Raw genomic sequence first — 15,681 nt, 5'->3', positions numbered from 1 at the left:
TGGATATGGGTTGAAGGATTAAAAACTTTCACATTCCAGCTCTTTAATTATTTTTCTTGTTCTCTAAATTTTATCCATTTTGTTAACATTTTTCTGGTATTGAGAGGCCCAGAACGAAACACGCTATTCAAAGGGATCTGAGGATCTGGCCCCTACTTTGATACTACCTGATCAGTTTCTGTTGCATAAAATGATACAATGATGGGAAGAAACTTAAAACACAAACTATATTAATTTAATCCTTAAATAAATCCTTAAATGCATCAACAACCAATGAAGCCGAATGAGTAAAGGGGACACTTGAGAATAGGAGGGCAGTGAAGTATTAATTTAGTTGCATAACTTTGAATGGAATGAAGACTGTAGTTAGAAGAAGAAAGGATTCCAGTCAAATGACAATCATAGTAATTTAGGCATAATATATAGCCAGAACTTTGACCAAGGTTCTATAGCAAAGGGGAAGGTCAAGGAGTTGCATATTTCAGATGTACAATCAAGAAATTAGATCAACAATATAAACTAAAAGAAAGATAAATGGATTCCCAATTCCTTATCTATCTTGGGTTTTTGACAGAATCTGAGTGCCTTCAATTTAAAATAGATTAGCAATAGCTCACATGTTCACAGTCTAATTAGTTGCCATATGTGGGATTGGGAAGGAATTTCCCCCCAGGTCAGATTGGCAGAGATTGGCAGTGGAAAATGAGTCTTTCCACTGACTTCTGAGTTCTGGATCAGGACCTATATGAGCCCTATCTCCTCTTTTAGAGATGTTCATACTGTGTTATGTTTATCAGTAGATTTTATATTTCAAAGTGTAATTCATGTAAAAACTCTTGGCATCTGTACATATAGTTAAAATAATATATAAGCATAAAGGCTCTGCTACTGCTCTTCATACAAAGCAATATTATTTGAAAATAACCACAGATGGGTGTGAATGTCAAGCAAACAATACATAATGCCTTTTTTGTTTTAATAAGATATTAGCGTATTGCAGTATTATCCACAATCCACACAATAACCTCTGCTAATATGGGATTTGTAAACAGAATATCATGTTAACTGTTTGAGATTGCACTTCTGAGTGTTGTCTTTTTGCAATGGAAAAATACCTCTTTCCACACTTTTATGTGCTCTGGAATGCATGACTGCTACCACATCTGTTTCTGCATTATGTTTTTGAAGCAGAAACTCTAATCAGTTTGATTATGTGACAAGCTGTTTCATCCCCTTCTACTTTTTCCAGCAATTTTCTAGGTCATGATTGCATGAGACTTCCCTGTTTAACAAAAGGATTCGAGGAGATTTTCTAGTGTGTCTTTCAGCAAGCAAATTACATTCATTGTTTGGACATTTAAATTTTGACACAGCAATTTCTGTTTGGTAAAATTATTCAGAAATACATTCTCTATTATGTGAGGCACATCTATGCATTTGGCAGTGAAAGCCATTTGTAAAATATTTACAATTTAGTCCTTTCAATAAATATCGAACAGAGATGCGATTAATATTTATTAAATTAAATCCAGCACCTTTCACAAGCACTATTCAACTTTCAATTTAAAATGTTTAATCTAAGTATTTTAGATGTAGTGTAAAAACTTGTGTTTGATGTCTGCTTTCTTATCTTACAAAATGATTTCATTGTGTTTGTGGAATATACTGTAGAGTGAAATTATTGTGGCAAGTTACATTTTTTAAAAATGTAGGGTAAGTAAATGTGGCTGGTAAAAGAAAACAGTGTTTTCCCATCAAAGATCATGTAGATACAGTCTATAAACATTCTCACAGGGAATAATTCCTCACCCTGGATCATCCCCTTCTGTGGTAAATCCTACAGGGGTGGGTTCAGAGGGTAGAAGTTTCTGCAAGAGATTATTATTGTGCTAGAGATGTGGAATTTCCCCAATCATGGAAATGACCACAGGGCCATATCCCAAACCTGGAAGAAAGGGAAAAGATGTTCTTGTGGTTAACATGATTGTGACCCAAGAGAACTGAGTTCTATTCTTGGCTGTGTTACCCAGCTTTAGATAAGGAGTCTGTAAGTCACTGACACCAAAATGTTCATAATTATGTTCCTTATTTTCTGAGTACCACACTTGGGACTCCTAGACCGAAATTGTGACTCTACTAAAATCAATAGGAGTTTTGTCTTGTTTTGAGGATCCTATTGAAACCAACAGGTTTCCTACTTCTAGAATCTAATCTTCAGAAGCATTGAGGACTTACAACTGTATTTGATGTCAACAGGAGCTGTGGGTGCTCAGCAACTCTGAAAAATGGCATCCTAGATTTTTCAAGTTGGGGACCTAGGTAGTGAGGCACTCAAAATTAATGGACATAGGTGAATTTTGGCCTTAATTGCTCTGTTCTTCAGTTCCCTATCTATAAAATGGGCATAGTAATACCACTCACCCTTCACATGGGTCTTGTGAAGACATTCATTTATTTTTGTGAGGCACTATGGTGATGGGTACCCTAGAAAAGAAAATGAATGATTCTGGGCTGGGTTTGGTTTGTGTACAGCACATTAGGCATAGAAGCAACACACTGAATGATGATAAATAAAAATACTGAATAGCTCCCTCATTCACCAAGTACCTTTTATCCTGTGCACTGAATGAGGCAGAGGTCCCAAGGATAAAAATGTGGCAATTTAATTAAAGATTGTATCACAATGCATATGCACAAAAGGGCAGAACTAAGACTGCAGCAGCAACAGATAGCTCAGTGGTTTGAGCATTGGCCTGCTAAACCCAGGGTTGTGAGTTTAATCCTTGAGAGGGCCATTTAGGGATCTGGGGCAAAAATTGGGGATTGGCCCTGCAGGGGGTTGGACTAGATGACCTCCTGAGGTCCCTTCCAACCCTGATAGTCTATGATTAATTCTGACATTTTCTAACTTCTGAGTACTTGACTATGCAACGTGAACAGCTTTTAACATTTTTGTGTGTGTGTGTAGTTAAAAGTACACATTTACAAGGTGTACAAAACACTGTGTGATCAACATCTTTGGGACCCCGAAGCAGATCTGTCACTCCATTTTTAATCCATAAAAATTTTTCTATTCCACCGACAGGTCCACGATGAGACAACTCTGATTTAATGTTCCTGGGACTTGGTTCCTTTTGAAAATCTTAATACATATGTAAGAAAATTAGGGCGACACATCCACTGCCACGTGTCCAGGACAGACCAGGGCGACCAAGTGAGGCGGGGTATTGAACACGACTCGAACAGACACCTTCCCCACGCGCGGGGCGGGCTCCGAGCGGCGTCTCCCCCAGGCCACCCGGTCCCGCAGCCGCGACGCCCGCAAGCCGGGGGAGGCCAGCGGCCCAGCGAGCACCAGCGGCGGGTCTCGGAGGCGGAGAAGCGGGGGCGGAGCGAGCGACGCCGTTTCGTCACCGCCCGGAAGCGGCCGCCGACCCGGGGTACGATCGCCACGCTGAGCACGTGCTTGGCGTCAACGGACTCGGCGGCGGCGGCGGCTGCCCGAGAGCCCAGGCTTCTGCCCGGGCTGCCAGGTCCGGGTGCGCGGCTGCTCTCCTGGGGTCCGGGCGGAGTTAAGGGCAGAGCAGGGTCTGGGGCCACGGGGAAGAGGCGGGGCAGGGCACCACGTGGTGCCTTACGCAACTGCGTACGGCGAGGGAGGGGCCTGTGACTCGTGGGTGAGAGTGAGGCTGAGGGACCTCAGAGCCTGGCTCCCGGTCACAGCCCCGCCCTCTCGGGGTGGCCCCGCCGGCGGTGCCTCCCGGACGCCGTACCCGCCTCGCGCGGCGTCGCACGACGGACGCTGCGTGAGGTCAAAGGCGGCGGCGCGCGAGGGAAATGGCGGCGCCGCTGGGAATCGGTCACGTTGCCTGTTGCGCGAATCGGGCTGGCGGCGGGGCCGTGTCGTGGGGGCGGGGCGGGCTCCTGGCCTTCGGCACCTGCCGCTCTGTGGCGCTCTACGACCCCGAGGTGAGGGGGGCGGGCAGAGGTGAAGGTAGACCGGACCGGCTTCCGTAGGCTGGCGATTTAAAGGGCCTGGGGTGCCCGGTAGGGGCCGGAGTCCCGCTGCTGGAGCCCCGGGGTAGCGGCGGTGGTCGGGAGCCCCCCGTGGACCCGTGGGTAATTTAAAGGGCCGGGCACTTTAAATCGCCGCTCGAGTGCTGGGGCTCCCGGCTGCCTCCACAGCTGTAGTTCCCGCGGTGGTTTAAAAGGCCCGGGGCTCCCAGCCGCTGCAGCCCCGGGGCTTGTAACTCTGGAGTTAAAGGGCCAGGGGTTTAATGGCCCCGCCCTCTTCTGGTTGAGGCCCCGCCCCCCCGCTCAGGGCTCAGGCCCCGCCCCCCCGCTCAGGGCTCAGGCCCTCCTGGGGGCGGGACAGCTGCCTCGTCTGTCCCCCAGGTAGCGCTGCTGCTGGGCCCGCTGGCCTCGGGAGTTCCACTGCCCGTGCCTCAGCTGCCGCCTCGCAGCCTGGCCGGGCTAGGCACCCGGCTGCTCAGCCCCCACCGGTGGGCACGCGCCGTGCTGGGCCTCCCCATTGCAGCCCCGCCCCACAGCGACTTGGCTATCAGCTCCCGGCGGCCCTTCTGCTGCGGGCGCTGGCCGCGAGCCTCCTCAGCTGTGTGCGTAGCGGGGAACCGAGTCCATGGGCTCGCGCAGCACTTACCCTGCATGGAAACCCATGTTATAACCAGGCCAGCTCTCTGGCCGTGCAGATGGGCCTGGCCCCCAGGGGCAGGACGTCCTTGGGCTGCCCTCAGCGACTGCCCCCGAGGGCAGCGGGTGTAGTGTGAAAACTGCTCTCTGTCTTAAATTTGCTACCAGTAGCCATTACTGATATTAAACTGCTATCTGACCTACTCTGATACTGTAACAGCAGAAGTAAATTGTAATCAGTATCAGTTACTGATATGTAAAGTTGTTCTTATTTGCTAATTTGTCCTAATTTGCTGAAACTTGACAGTGGTGTGGGATGGAAGCATAAAGTCTTCAGCTTCCAAAGAACCCTGCCTGGGGTATGTGTGTATCAATTACTTCTTAATTGACTGAGGGCATTTAAACGTCATTTATTTTGCAGCTGCATTTACTGTGCAAACACAACATAGCAAATGCAATACTAGAAACACAGATGTCTGTGCTAAAACTATAACTATAACTACTTATACATACTTTCAATGAGTATTTGTTATTAACATATAAATTAAATAGCACAGTGACACATCTGCACAATAACAAATGATGAAGTGCTAAGAGTAATTCAGGGAATCCCAGCAGCAAATAAGACAAGTTTGTGAACTGCTAAGATTCCTTAAAAAAGAAAAGGAGTACTTGTGGCACCTTAGAGACGAACACATTTATTTGAGTATAAGCTTTCGTGGGTGAGCTGTAGCTCACGGAAGCTTATGCTTAAATAAATTTGTTCGTCTCTAAGGTGCCACAAGTCCTCCTTTTCTTTTGCGGATACAGACTAACTTGGTTGCTACTCTGAAACCTAAGATACTTTGTGCACTTTTATAAAGTCATAAGGGATTCTTTGTTTGTGAAGGGATATATGTAAAATATTTCACTGAATCAAATCTCCTGCAGCACCTCAGTAAGTCACATCAGACAGAGAGGAGCTGCGGTGACTAGGCATTGGGATGCCTGTGCCTTTAAGAATCCAGCGGGAAGCCCATGCTGAGATCTGCTGTCTTGTGAGAGGGGAAATGAAAAAGCCCCTCTGACCAAATTAAAAAGCCCCTTTGCCCCCGCACCCTATTTTTGCAAACACTGGTGTCTCAGTCCACTGGGGTAACTGTTACCCTCTCTACCCCTGCCTGTGCTAGGGTTTTGCCCCCTGCTACCCTCTGGCAGCACTTCACCTCTGGGCTTAACCACAGCTCCTATCCCCCATCCCTGGTTTTGTCCTTCAGCCCATATCCTGTCCCTGCCTCGATCTGCTTGAACACCCCTGGCCAGTCAGTTTCCGTCTCCTGCTCACCCCCCTCCTTCTGTTTGCCCCCTTTGCCTCTTTTTAACCCCCTGTAAAAAGCAGTCTGCAGAATCTGATGCCAAGTAAAGGCAGGGTGAAGGGCTGTGGCTTCAGCAGATGTTATTGAGTATGCTCAGGTCGTGTAGTACACCATAAGCAGCAAATTAAGACAGAGAGCAGTTTTTCTTTGCTCAGCCTCCCTCTGGCTGGGCATCATTGTGCATCTCCCTTCAGCTTCCTGTTCTCTGCTTTGCTTCTGGGCTGCCAGCCGCATGGCTGCCCTGAGTGGTTGAAGGACCCGCCTCCCATTAAAACGCTAACATCAAGAAGGTGTTTGATCTTTTTTTCTGTAAATTGTTCCTTCTTGAGCAAGCTCTCCAGGACATCAGGAAGTTGTTAGATAAATGACCCTTCTTAAAGCTTTGGCAGTGTGGCTCACCTGTCCTCATTTTTATAAAACATAAATTTCCTCAAAAACAGTTGGGCAACTAAACATTTTCTTTCTTTTCTCAGAAAAGAAGAGTAGTTGCTACACTGAATGGTCACACTGGTAGAGTTAATTGTGTGCAGTGGATTCACAACCAAGATGGCTGTAAGTCAGGGGTGGGCAAACTTTTTGGCCTTAGGGCCACATCGGGTTTCCGAAATCGTATGGAGGGCTGGTTAGGGGAGGCTGTGCCTCCCCAAACACCAAGGCATGGCCCAGCCCCGGCCCTGGCCCCCTATCCGACCTTTCCTGCTTCGCACCCCCTGATGGCCCCATTCATCCCTCCCTGTCCCCTAACTGCCCCCAGAACCCCTGCCCCTGACTGCCCCCCGCCACCCCATCCAACCCCCCCGGTCTCCTGTCTCCATTCAACCCCCCTGTTCCCTGCTCTGTGACCGCCCCGACCCCTATCCACACCCTTGACCACCATCTTGAACTCCCTGCCCTCTATCCAATCCCCTCCGCTCCCTACCCCCTTACTGTGCTGCCTGGAGCACTGGTGGCCCTACAGCCGCGCCGCCCAGAGCACCAGGACAGGCAGCCGCGCTGCCCAGCTAGAGCCAGCCATGCCACTGCGCAGCACAGAGCACCGGGTCAGGCCGCGGCTCTGCAGCTGTGCTGCCCGGCAAGAGCTCGTCGCCCAGAGCGTTGTGCCGGTGACGCAGTGAGCTGAGGCTGCAGGGGAGGGAGAACAGCAGGGGATGGGCCAGGGGCCGGACAGGACGGTCTCGCGGGCTATAGTTTGCTCACCTCTGCTGTAAGAACTAAGCAAGCTGTGTCTGCAAATACCCACTTTTGTTCTGTGCTAGAACAGGATTCTTATTTTTCATGCGCTCATCTGAGGACTGTTGAATCCTGGATGCTGTCAACTTGCAATCTCATCAATTTAAAAATTTGAATTAAGTAGTTGTTTGTGTGCTTGGGGGGTAGGCGAGCAGCGGCGCGTGGCCCGGGACTCTGCTGGTGCTGGGGGAGGGGGTGTTCTCTGGAAGTGGCCACGCAGCTCTATGCTCTGCCTCCCACCCTGAGCGCTGGCTTCACAGCTCCCATTGGCTGGGAACTGCAGCCAATGGGAGCTATGGGGGCGGTGCCTGAAGGTGAAGGCAGTGCACCGAGCCCCCTGGCTGCACCTCTCCCTATGAGCTGAAGGATGTCGCGGTTTTTGGGGCGCTCCCACCAAGGTAAGTGCTTCCCAGAGCCCTCACCCCCTGCCATGCTCCAACCCCTGAGCCCCTGACCCAAATGTCTGCTGCTGGGGGGGAGTGGGGGTGGGCGGTGGCCCGAACTGCCCTAGCAGCGGCCACTGTGGCTGGCGCAAGGGCTGCCTGAACTGCTCAGGTGGCCCGAGGGCCAGCTGCACTGACTGCTGTAGAAGTCACGGAGGTCACAGAAAGTTATGGAATCCGTTACTTCCGTGACCTCCATGACAAACTCGCAGCCGTAGTCATTAGAGGAGGTTTCTGAACAAATTGCTAAATTAAAGAGGAGTAAGTTACCAAACCAGAGGATATTCACCTAAGAGATCTGAGGGAACTCAAATATGAAATTGTAGAGCTGCTAACTGTGTTACGTAACCTATCATTTAAATCAGTTTCTATACTAGCTGACTGGAGGATAGCTAATGTGACACCAATTTTTAAAAAAAGCTCTGGAGGCGATCCTAGCAATTACAGACTAGTAACTCTAACTTTGGTACCAGGCAAATGGGTTGAACCTGTAATAAAGAAAAAAATTATCAGACACATAGATGAAGATTTTTGGGGAAGAGTCAACATGCCTTTTTATAGGGAAATCATGCCTCTTCAATCTATTAGAATTCTTTTGAGGGAGAACAAACGTGGACAAGAGTGATCCAGGGGATATAGCACAGTGGTGACCAAACTTTTCCTGTCATGACCCCCCTTACCAGTATTGGAATTTGTCTGTGCCCCCCCTCCATTGCTGTACAGTTGGCTCAGTAGAGGATCTTAGGCTGAAAGTAGAACTGGAGATGGATGAGGGGCTGGTGCTAGAGGGCGGAGAGGGAACGAGGGCAGAGTGGAGCTGTGGCTGGGAGTGGAGCGGGGTTTGGTGGTGCTCCTTCCCCACCTCCTGTCTGGACCGTGCCGTGCGCTCCCCTGAACATTCCTCTGCGCCTCCCTACGGGGGATTGCCCCACAGTTTGGGGGCCACTGATACATCATACTTGGACTTTTAGAAAGCATTTGACAGGCATTTTAAACAAAGTATGCAATCATGGAATAAAAGGGACAGTCCTCTCATGCATCAGTAACTGGTTAAAAGTCTGGAAACAAAGGCTAGGAATAAATGGTCAGTTTTCTGAATGGAGACAGGTAAATAGTGATATCCTCCAAGGATCTGTAGTGGGACCAGTGCCATTCAACGTACTCATGAATGATCTGTAAAAAGGTTTAAATAGCGAGGTGGCAAAATTTGCAGACAATACAAAATTATTCAGATAAAGTCCAAAGCAGACTGCAAAGAGTCACACAAGGGATCTCACAAAACTGGATGACTGGGCAACAAAATGGCAGATGAAATTCAGTATTGATGCAACGTAATGCACAATGGAAAACATAATCCCAACTATACATACAAAATGATGGCGTGTAAATTAGCTGTTACTACTCAAGAAAGAGATCTTGGACTGAAGAATAACTCTCTGAAAATATCTGCTCAATGTGCAGCAACCGTCAAAAAAGCTAAAAATGTTAGGAATCATTAGGAAAGGGAAAGATAATAAGATAGAAAATATAATGCTACTCTATAAATCCTTGGTACTTCCACATCTTAAACACTGAATACAGTTCTGCTCACCCCATCTCAAAACAGATAGAATTAGAAAAAGAGAGTCAACAAAATGACTAGGGATATGGAACAGCTTCTGTATGAGGAGAGATTAAAAAGAATGTGACTTTTCAGCTTGGAAAAGAGAAAACTAAGGGGTATGTATATCTGATACAGGTCTATAAAATTGTGAATGTTGTGGACAAAGTGAATATAGAAGTGTTGTTTACTATTTCACATAACACAAAAACCAGGGGTCACCCAATGAAATTAATAGGCAGCAGATTTAAAACAAACAAAAGGAAGTACTTCCCACAGTTCACAGTCAATCTGTGGAACTCATTGCCAGGGGATGTTGTGAAGGCTAAAATATAATGGTTTCTTTAAAAGGATTAGATAAGTTCGTGGAGGATAGGTCCATAAATGGCTATTAGCCAAGATAGTTGGGGATGCAACCCCATGCTCAGGGTGTCCTTAGCCTCTGATTGCCAGAAGCTGGGAGTGGATGACAGGATGGATCACTCAGTGATTGCCTGTCTTTTCATTCCATCTGAAGTACCTGGCATTGGCCACTGTTGGAGGACAGGATGCTGAACTAGTTGGACCGTTGTTCTGACCCTATATGGCCGTTCTTGATACGTCCTAGGGTACTTAAGGAACTAAGTGAAGCAATCCTCGGAGCCATTAACAGTTATCTTTGAAAACTCCTGAGGATTGGAGAGGTCCTGGAAGACTGGTGAAGGGCAAACATGGTATCTTTATTTAAAAAGGGTAACAAGACTGACCCAGGGAATTATAGATCTGTTAGTCTGACTTCAATACCTGGAATAATACTGGAGCAAATTTTTATCAATTTGTAAGCACCTGGAGGATAATCAGGTTATAAGAAATAGTCAGCATGGTTTTGTAAAGAACAAATCATGCCAAACCAACTTAAATTTCTTTCTTTGATAGGATTACCGAACAAGTGGATAGGCGGGATCAGTAGACATGATATACCTTGATTTTCAGTACTGTTTTTGACACAGTTCCATGTGACATTCTCATAAGCAAACTGGGAAAATGTGGTCTAGGTGAATTTACTATAAGGTGGGTGCACAGCTGATTGAAAGACCGTACTCAAAGAGTAGTTATTAATGGTTTGCTGTAACATTGGGAGAGCGTATCTAGGGGGGTTGCACAGAGTCAGTCCTTGGTTCAATATTGCTAGTCAATATTTTCATTAATGACTTGGATAATGGAGTAGAGAGTATGCTTATAAAATTTGCAGATGACACCAAGCTGGCTGGGTTACAAACATTTTGGAGAATAGGTTTAAAATTCAAAATGACCTTGACAAATTGGAGAATTGGTCTGAATTCAACAAGACTGAAATTCAATAAATACAAGAGCAAAGTATTTCACTTAAGCAGGAAAAATCAAATGCTACAAAATAGGGAATAACTTTGTAGGTAGTACTGCTGAAAAGGACATGGGGGAAATAGTGGACCACAAATTGAATATGAGTCGTCAATGTGATGCAGCTGCAAAACAGGCTAATATGATTCTGGTTGAATATGATTGAATATGATTAATAGGAGTGTTGCATGTAAGACACAGGAGGTAATTGTCCTGCTCTACTTGGCACTGGTGGGGTCCCCTCTTGAATACTGTGTCCAGTTCTAGGCACCACAATTTAGGAACAATGTGGTGAAATTGGGAAGAGTCCAGAGTAGAGCAACAAAAAACCTGACGTATGAGGAAAGGTTGAAAAAACTGGGCATGTTTAGTTTTGAGAAAAGAAGACTGAGGGGTGACCTGACAACTGTCTTCCAATATGTTAAGGGCTGTTATAAAGAGAACAGTGATCAGTTGCTCTCCATGTCCATTGAAGGCAAGATAAGAAGTAATGGGATTAATCTGCAGCAAGGGAGATTTAGGTTAGATAGTAAGAAAAACTTTCGAACTATAAGGGTAGTTAAGCTATGGAATAGGCTTCCAGGGGTGATCATGGAGTCCCCATCATTGGAAGCTTTTAAAAACAAGTTGGACAAATACCGTTAGGGATGGCATAGGTTTACTTGGTCCTGCCACAATGCATAGGGCTGGACTTGATGACTTCTTGACGTTGCTTCTAGCCCTACAGTTCTATGATTTGTATAAATCGGTGTACTAAAAAAAATAAAAATAAAAAGACTCCAAACTAGGGCTGTCGAGCAATTTAAAAAAAAATTGTGCTTAATTGCATGATTAAAAAAAATTAATCGTGATTAATAGCACGATTATTCACACTGTTAAAAATAATAGAATACTATTTAAATATTTTTTTGCATGTTTTGTACATTTTCAAACGTTGATTTCAATTACAACACAGAATACAAAGTGTACAGTGTTCACATCATATTTATTTTTGATTACAAATATTTGTGCTATAAAAACCAAAAGAAATAGTATTTGTCAATTTATGTCATACAAATACTGTAATACAATGTCTTTTATCATGAAAGCTGAACTTACAAATGTCGAATTATGTACAAAAAATAACTGCATTCAAAAATAAAACAATGTAAAACTTTTGAGCCTAAAAGCTCACTCATTCCTATGTCTTGTTCAGTTAGTCACTCAAAAAGTTTGTTTATATTTTCAGGAGATAATGCTGCCCACTTCTTGTTTACAGTGTCATGTGAAAGTGAGAACAGGTGTTCATGTGGCACTGTTGTAGCCAGCTTTGCAAGATATTTACATGCTAGATGTGTTACAGATTCATATGTCCGTTCATGCTTCAGCCAGCATTCCAAAAGGACATGCGTCCATGCTGATGATGGGTTCTGCTCAATAACAATCCAAAGCAGTGCAAACTGACTCATGTTCATTTTCATTATCTGAGTCAGATGCCACCAGGAGAAGGTTGATTTTCTTTTTTGGTAATTCGGATTCTTGTAGTTTCCACATTGAAGTGTTGTTCTTCTAAGACTTCTGAAAGCATGCTCCACACCTCGTCCCTCTCAGATTTTGGAAGGCACTTCAGATTCTTAAACTTTGGGTCGAGTGCTGTAGCCATCTTTAGAAATCTCACATTGGTACCTTCTTTGCATTTTGTCAAATCTGCAGTGAAAGTATTCTTAAAACAAACAACATGTGCTGGGCCATCATTGGAGACAGCTATAACATGAAATATATGGCAGAATGTGGGTAAAACAGAGCAGGAGACATACTATTCTCCTCCAGAAGTTCAGTCACAAATTTAATTAGAGCATTATTTTTTTTAACGAGCGTCATTAGCATGGAAGCATGTCCTCTGGGATGGTCGCCGAAGCATGAAGGGGCATACGAATGTTTAGCATATCTAGCACATAAATACCTTACAATGCCGGCTACAAAAGTGCCATACGAATGCCTGTTCTCACTTTCAGGTGACACTGTACAGTAAATAAGAAGCCGGCTGCGTTCTCTTCGTAAATGTAAACAAACTTGTTTGTCTTAGCGATTGGCTGAACAAGAAGTATGACTGAGTGGACTTCTAGGCTGTAAAGTTTTACATTGTTTGGTTATTGAGTGGTGGTATGTAACAAAAAAAAAATCTACTTTGTAAGTTTTACTTTCACGATAAAGAGATTGCCTTACGGTATTGGATGAGCTGAATTGAAAAATACTATTTTCTTTTGTCATTTTTACAGTGCAAATATTTGTAATAAAATAATATAAACTGAGCACTGTACACTTTGTATTTTGTGTTGTAATTAAAATCAATATATTTGAAAATGTAGAAAAACATTAAAAATTATTTAATACATTTCAAATGGTATTCTATTAACAGTGTGATTAACACTGTGATTAATCACGATTAATTTTTTTGAGTTAATCGCATGAGTTTACTGTGATTAATAGACAGCTCTATTCCAAACCAAAAAAACTTAATTAAGACACACTTAAGTTACTTGAGTGAATTTTAAAATTGGCATGCCCTTGACCGTATTCATATAAAACTTCACAAGCATTAACGTTTGTGGGATTTTTTTTCTTTACAAATATGTTCAATGGTCTGCCTAGTCTTGAACAGCGCTTAGCATTCATAGCTATCGAAACTCTTATGTTGTTAGGGAAATTTTATTTTCTGTAATACACATCGAGTAGCTTTGTTTGTTCCGTGAAATAATTCTTATTTTATATTAGCCATTAAAAGTAGTTGTTCACATAATTAAAAAATATTTTTTTAGCTGCTGAGACGGAATTAATTTCTGGAGGATCTGATAAACAGCTCATTGTATGGGAAACACAGAATAACGAGGTAAGCAGAAATATTCGTATTGTCTTTTTGAACTATCACTTCATCAATTTTTATTTTCAAGCACAGTACCCATGAAATATTTAGTAGATTAAATTAGTTCTGTCTGCATTTCTGAACTCTTTATAATGCCTTTTCATCTCACCTAGATTACTGAAACTCTTATATGCCTCTTCCAAGTCTCTCTCTGAAATCTCGCATCAGCATAATGTTGTTATCCTCTGTCACATGATTACATTTAATCCTATTCCTAAATATCTCTGCTGCAATTCTTTTAGTGATTCATTAAAAAAAAATTCATAGACTTATCTAGATTGTTTCAAAGACTTTTATCTCTCCCTGCTTCACTCTCTAACATCATGTAGTATACTTCTTTCCCATAATCTCATCACTCTTAGTGTGAGACCTATTTTTCTATTCACCTCTACCCCGATATAACATGATCCGATATAACACGAATTTGGATATAACGCGGTAAAGCATTTCCCCTCTCCTCCCCCTCCCTCCCCAGGCTTGTGCAAGCAAGTAACGGGGGGGGAGGAAGGGGGGAAGGGCACAGAGGAACCACTCCCCGCCGCAGCTCACCTCCACTCCGCCTCCTCCCCCCAGTGCACCGCCACTCCGCTTCTCCCCCCTCCCTCCCAGGCTCGCTGTGCCAAACAGCTGATTTGCGGCAAGCCTGGGAGAGAGGGGGGAGAAGCGGAGTGGCGGTGCGCTCGTGGAGGAGGCTGAGTGGAGCTGAGCTGGGGCGGGGGACGCAGGGCAGGGAAATGCCGGTTGGTGCTCTGCACTCACCAATTTTTCTCTGTGGGTGCTCCAGTCCCAGAGTCAGCACCTATGGCAACAGCATGTCTGGCTCTGACATGCTGCTCTGAGTGGCGTGTTAAGGCGGCGGGGCACGGGGGTTGGATAAGGGGCAGAGGGTCTCCGGGGGGCAGTCAGGGGACAGGGAGCGGGGGGGGTTGGATGGGTCGGGAGTTCTGAGGGGTCAGTCAGGGAGTGGGAAGTAGGTGGGGGTTGGATCGGGGGCAGGACCAGGCTGTTTGGGGAGGCACAGCCTGCCCTACCTGGCCCTCAATAGCAAGTTCAATACAACGCAGTTTCACCTTGAACATGGTAGGATTTTTTTTGGCTCCCGAGGACCGCGTTGTATCGGGGTAGAGGTGTAGTTCTGTTTGTCTGGCACAGCATTCCTGTATCTCTCTTCACTCTTCTCTAGTTGGATCTAGTGAATCCACAACTGGAATACAGCATTTATTTAATGGGACTTTTATTACCAGAGGAATAGACAAATTGTGAGGAGTGTGGAAAAGATGGTTTGAAGGCTGCAAGGGTTTAAACCTTGTTGAATACGAAGCTATACCTAACACAGTCCTGAAGTGGATTATGGAAATTCAAAAATTTGATTTCAGTCAGAATCAGTCTCCCACTTGGTTGAAAAAAGAGGATTTGAAAAAAGAAATTTGCATCCAGTATGAGGAGGGCTATGATCAAAATGTAGCATGTATTTTGCACAAGAGTACAGAGAGGCACTAAATTTACAAAAGCAATTGAAGGAAGGTTTTGAAGGAGTTTGACAGATTGCAGACTTTTCCATTCTCGGTGGAAGTCTCAGTTTAGCTAATTAACCAAAACCTGAAATGAGAACCATAGAAGGATGAAGTAATAATAATAATCCAAAAAGACAGAGATGTTATAGAACCTTTCTCTTACTTAAATAACGTGACTGATCACAAATACAAATGTAAATGGTTGAGCTCCGAACATGAAGGAGAGGCTGAAATGTGACTGATGGACCTTAAGCCAGTGTGTGTTCCTGATCTTCTAGCATTTAGAGATTTCTGTCCCAAAGTACGTGTGTCAAGGAGGTTGTCGGGGTTGTTTGCATCACAGTGGTGGAAAACAGTGGGACTAAGTTATAGAAGGTGTAATAATTGAATTCAGAACTTAGTCAATTTTCAAAAGACCTACACTATGTTTAGCCAGACCACTGTCAATCAAGCATTTTTAATATGTTTGAATTGGTTTTCATGAAACTGTGTAATAGGCTAGATTAAGATAAGGTGCCAGGTGTTTCTGTGGGTGGATAACAAATGCTAGGCCTAACTAGTTACAGGATTGCAAGCTTTTTTTTTTCGGTCCGTGGGTATCATGTGATTATGAAATGTATCAGTCATG

The 15,681-nt window shown here is 44.6% G+C and overlaps 1 protein-coding gene across 3 annotated transcripts in view; it reads left to right on the top strand.

Moving 5' to 3' along the window:
- The first annotated feature begins 3,740 nt into the window (after positions 1–3,740).
- Positions 3,741–15,681, top strand: part of ELP2 (elongator acetyltransferase complex subunit 2) — a 121,473-nt gene continuing 109,532 nt past the window's right edge. For all 3 annotated transcript variants that reach the window (XM_073332468.1, XM_073332469.1, XM_073332467.1), the window contains exons 1-3: positions 3,741–3,969; positions 6,479–6,557; positions 13,436–13,506. In XM_073332468.1, coding sequence (XP_073188569.1) covers positions 3,838–3,969; positions 6,479–6,557; positions 13,436–13,506 — 282 coding nt within the window. In that variant the 5' untranslated portion in view covers positions 3,741–3,837. The remainder of the gene's footprint in view (positions 3,970–6,478; positions 6,558–13,435; positions 13,507–15,681) is intronic.

This window comes from Lepidochelys kempii, chromosome 2 (genome assembly GCF_965140285.1).
Source record: "Lepidochelys kempii isolate rLepKem1 chromosome 2, rLepKem1.hap1, whole genome shotgun sequence".
Lineage (NCBI taxonomy): Eukaryota > Metazoa > Chordata > Testudines > Cheloniidae > Lepidochelys > Lepidochelys kempii.
The sequence above is the reverse complement of the archived record's forward strand: the minus strand, read 5'-3'. Positions and strand labels throughout refer to the sequence as shown.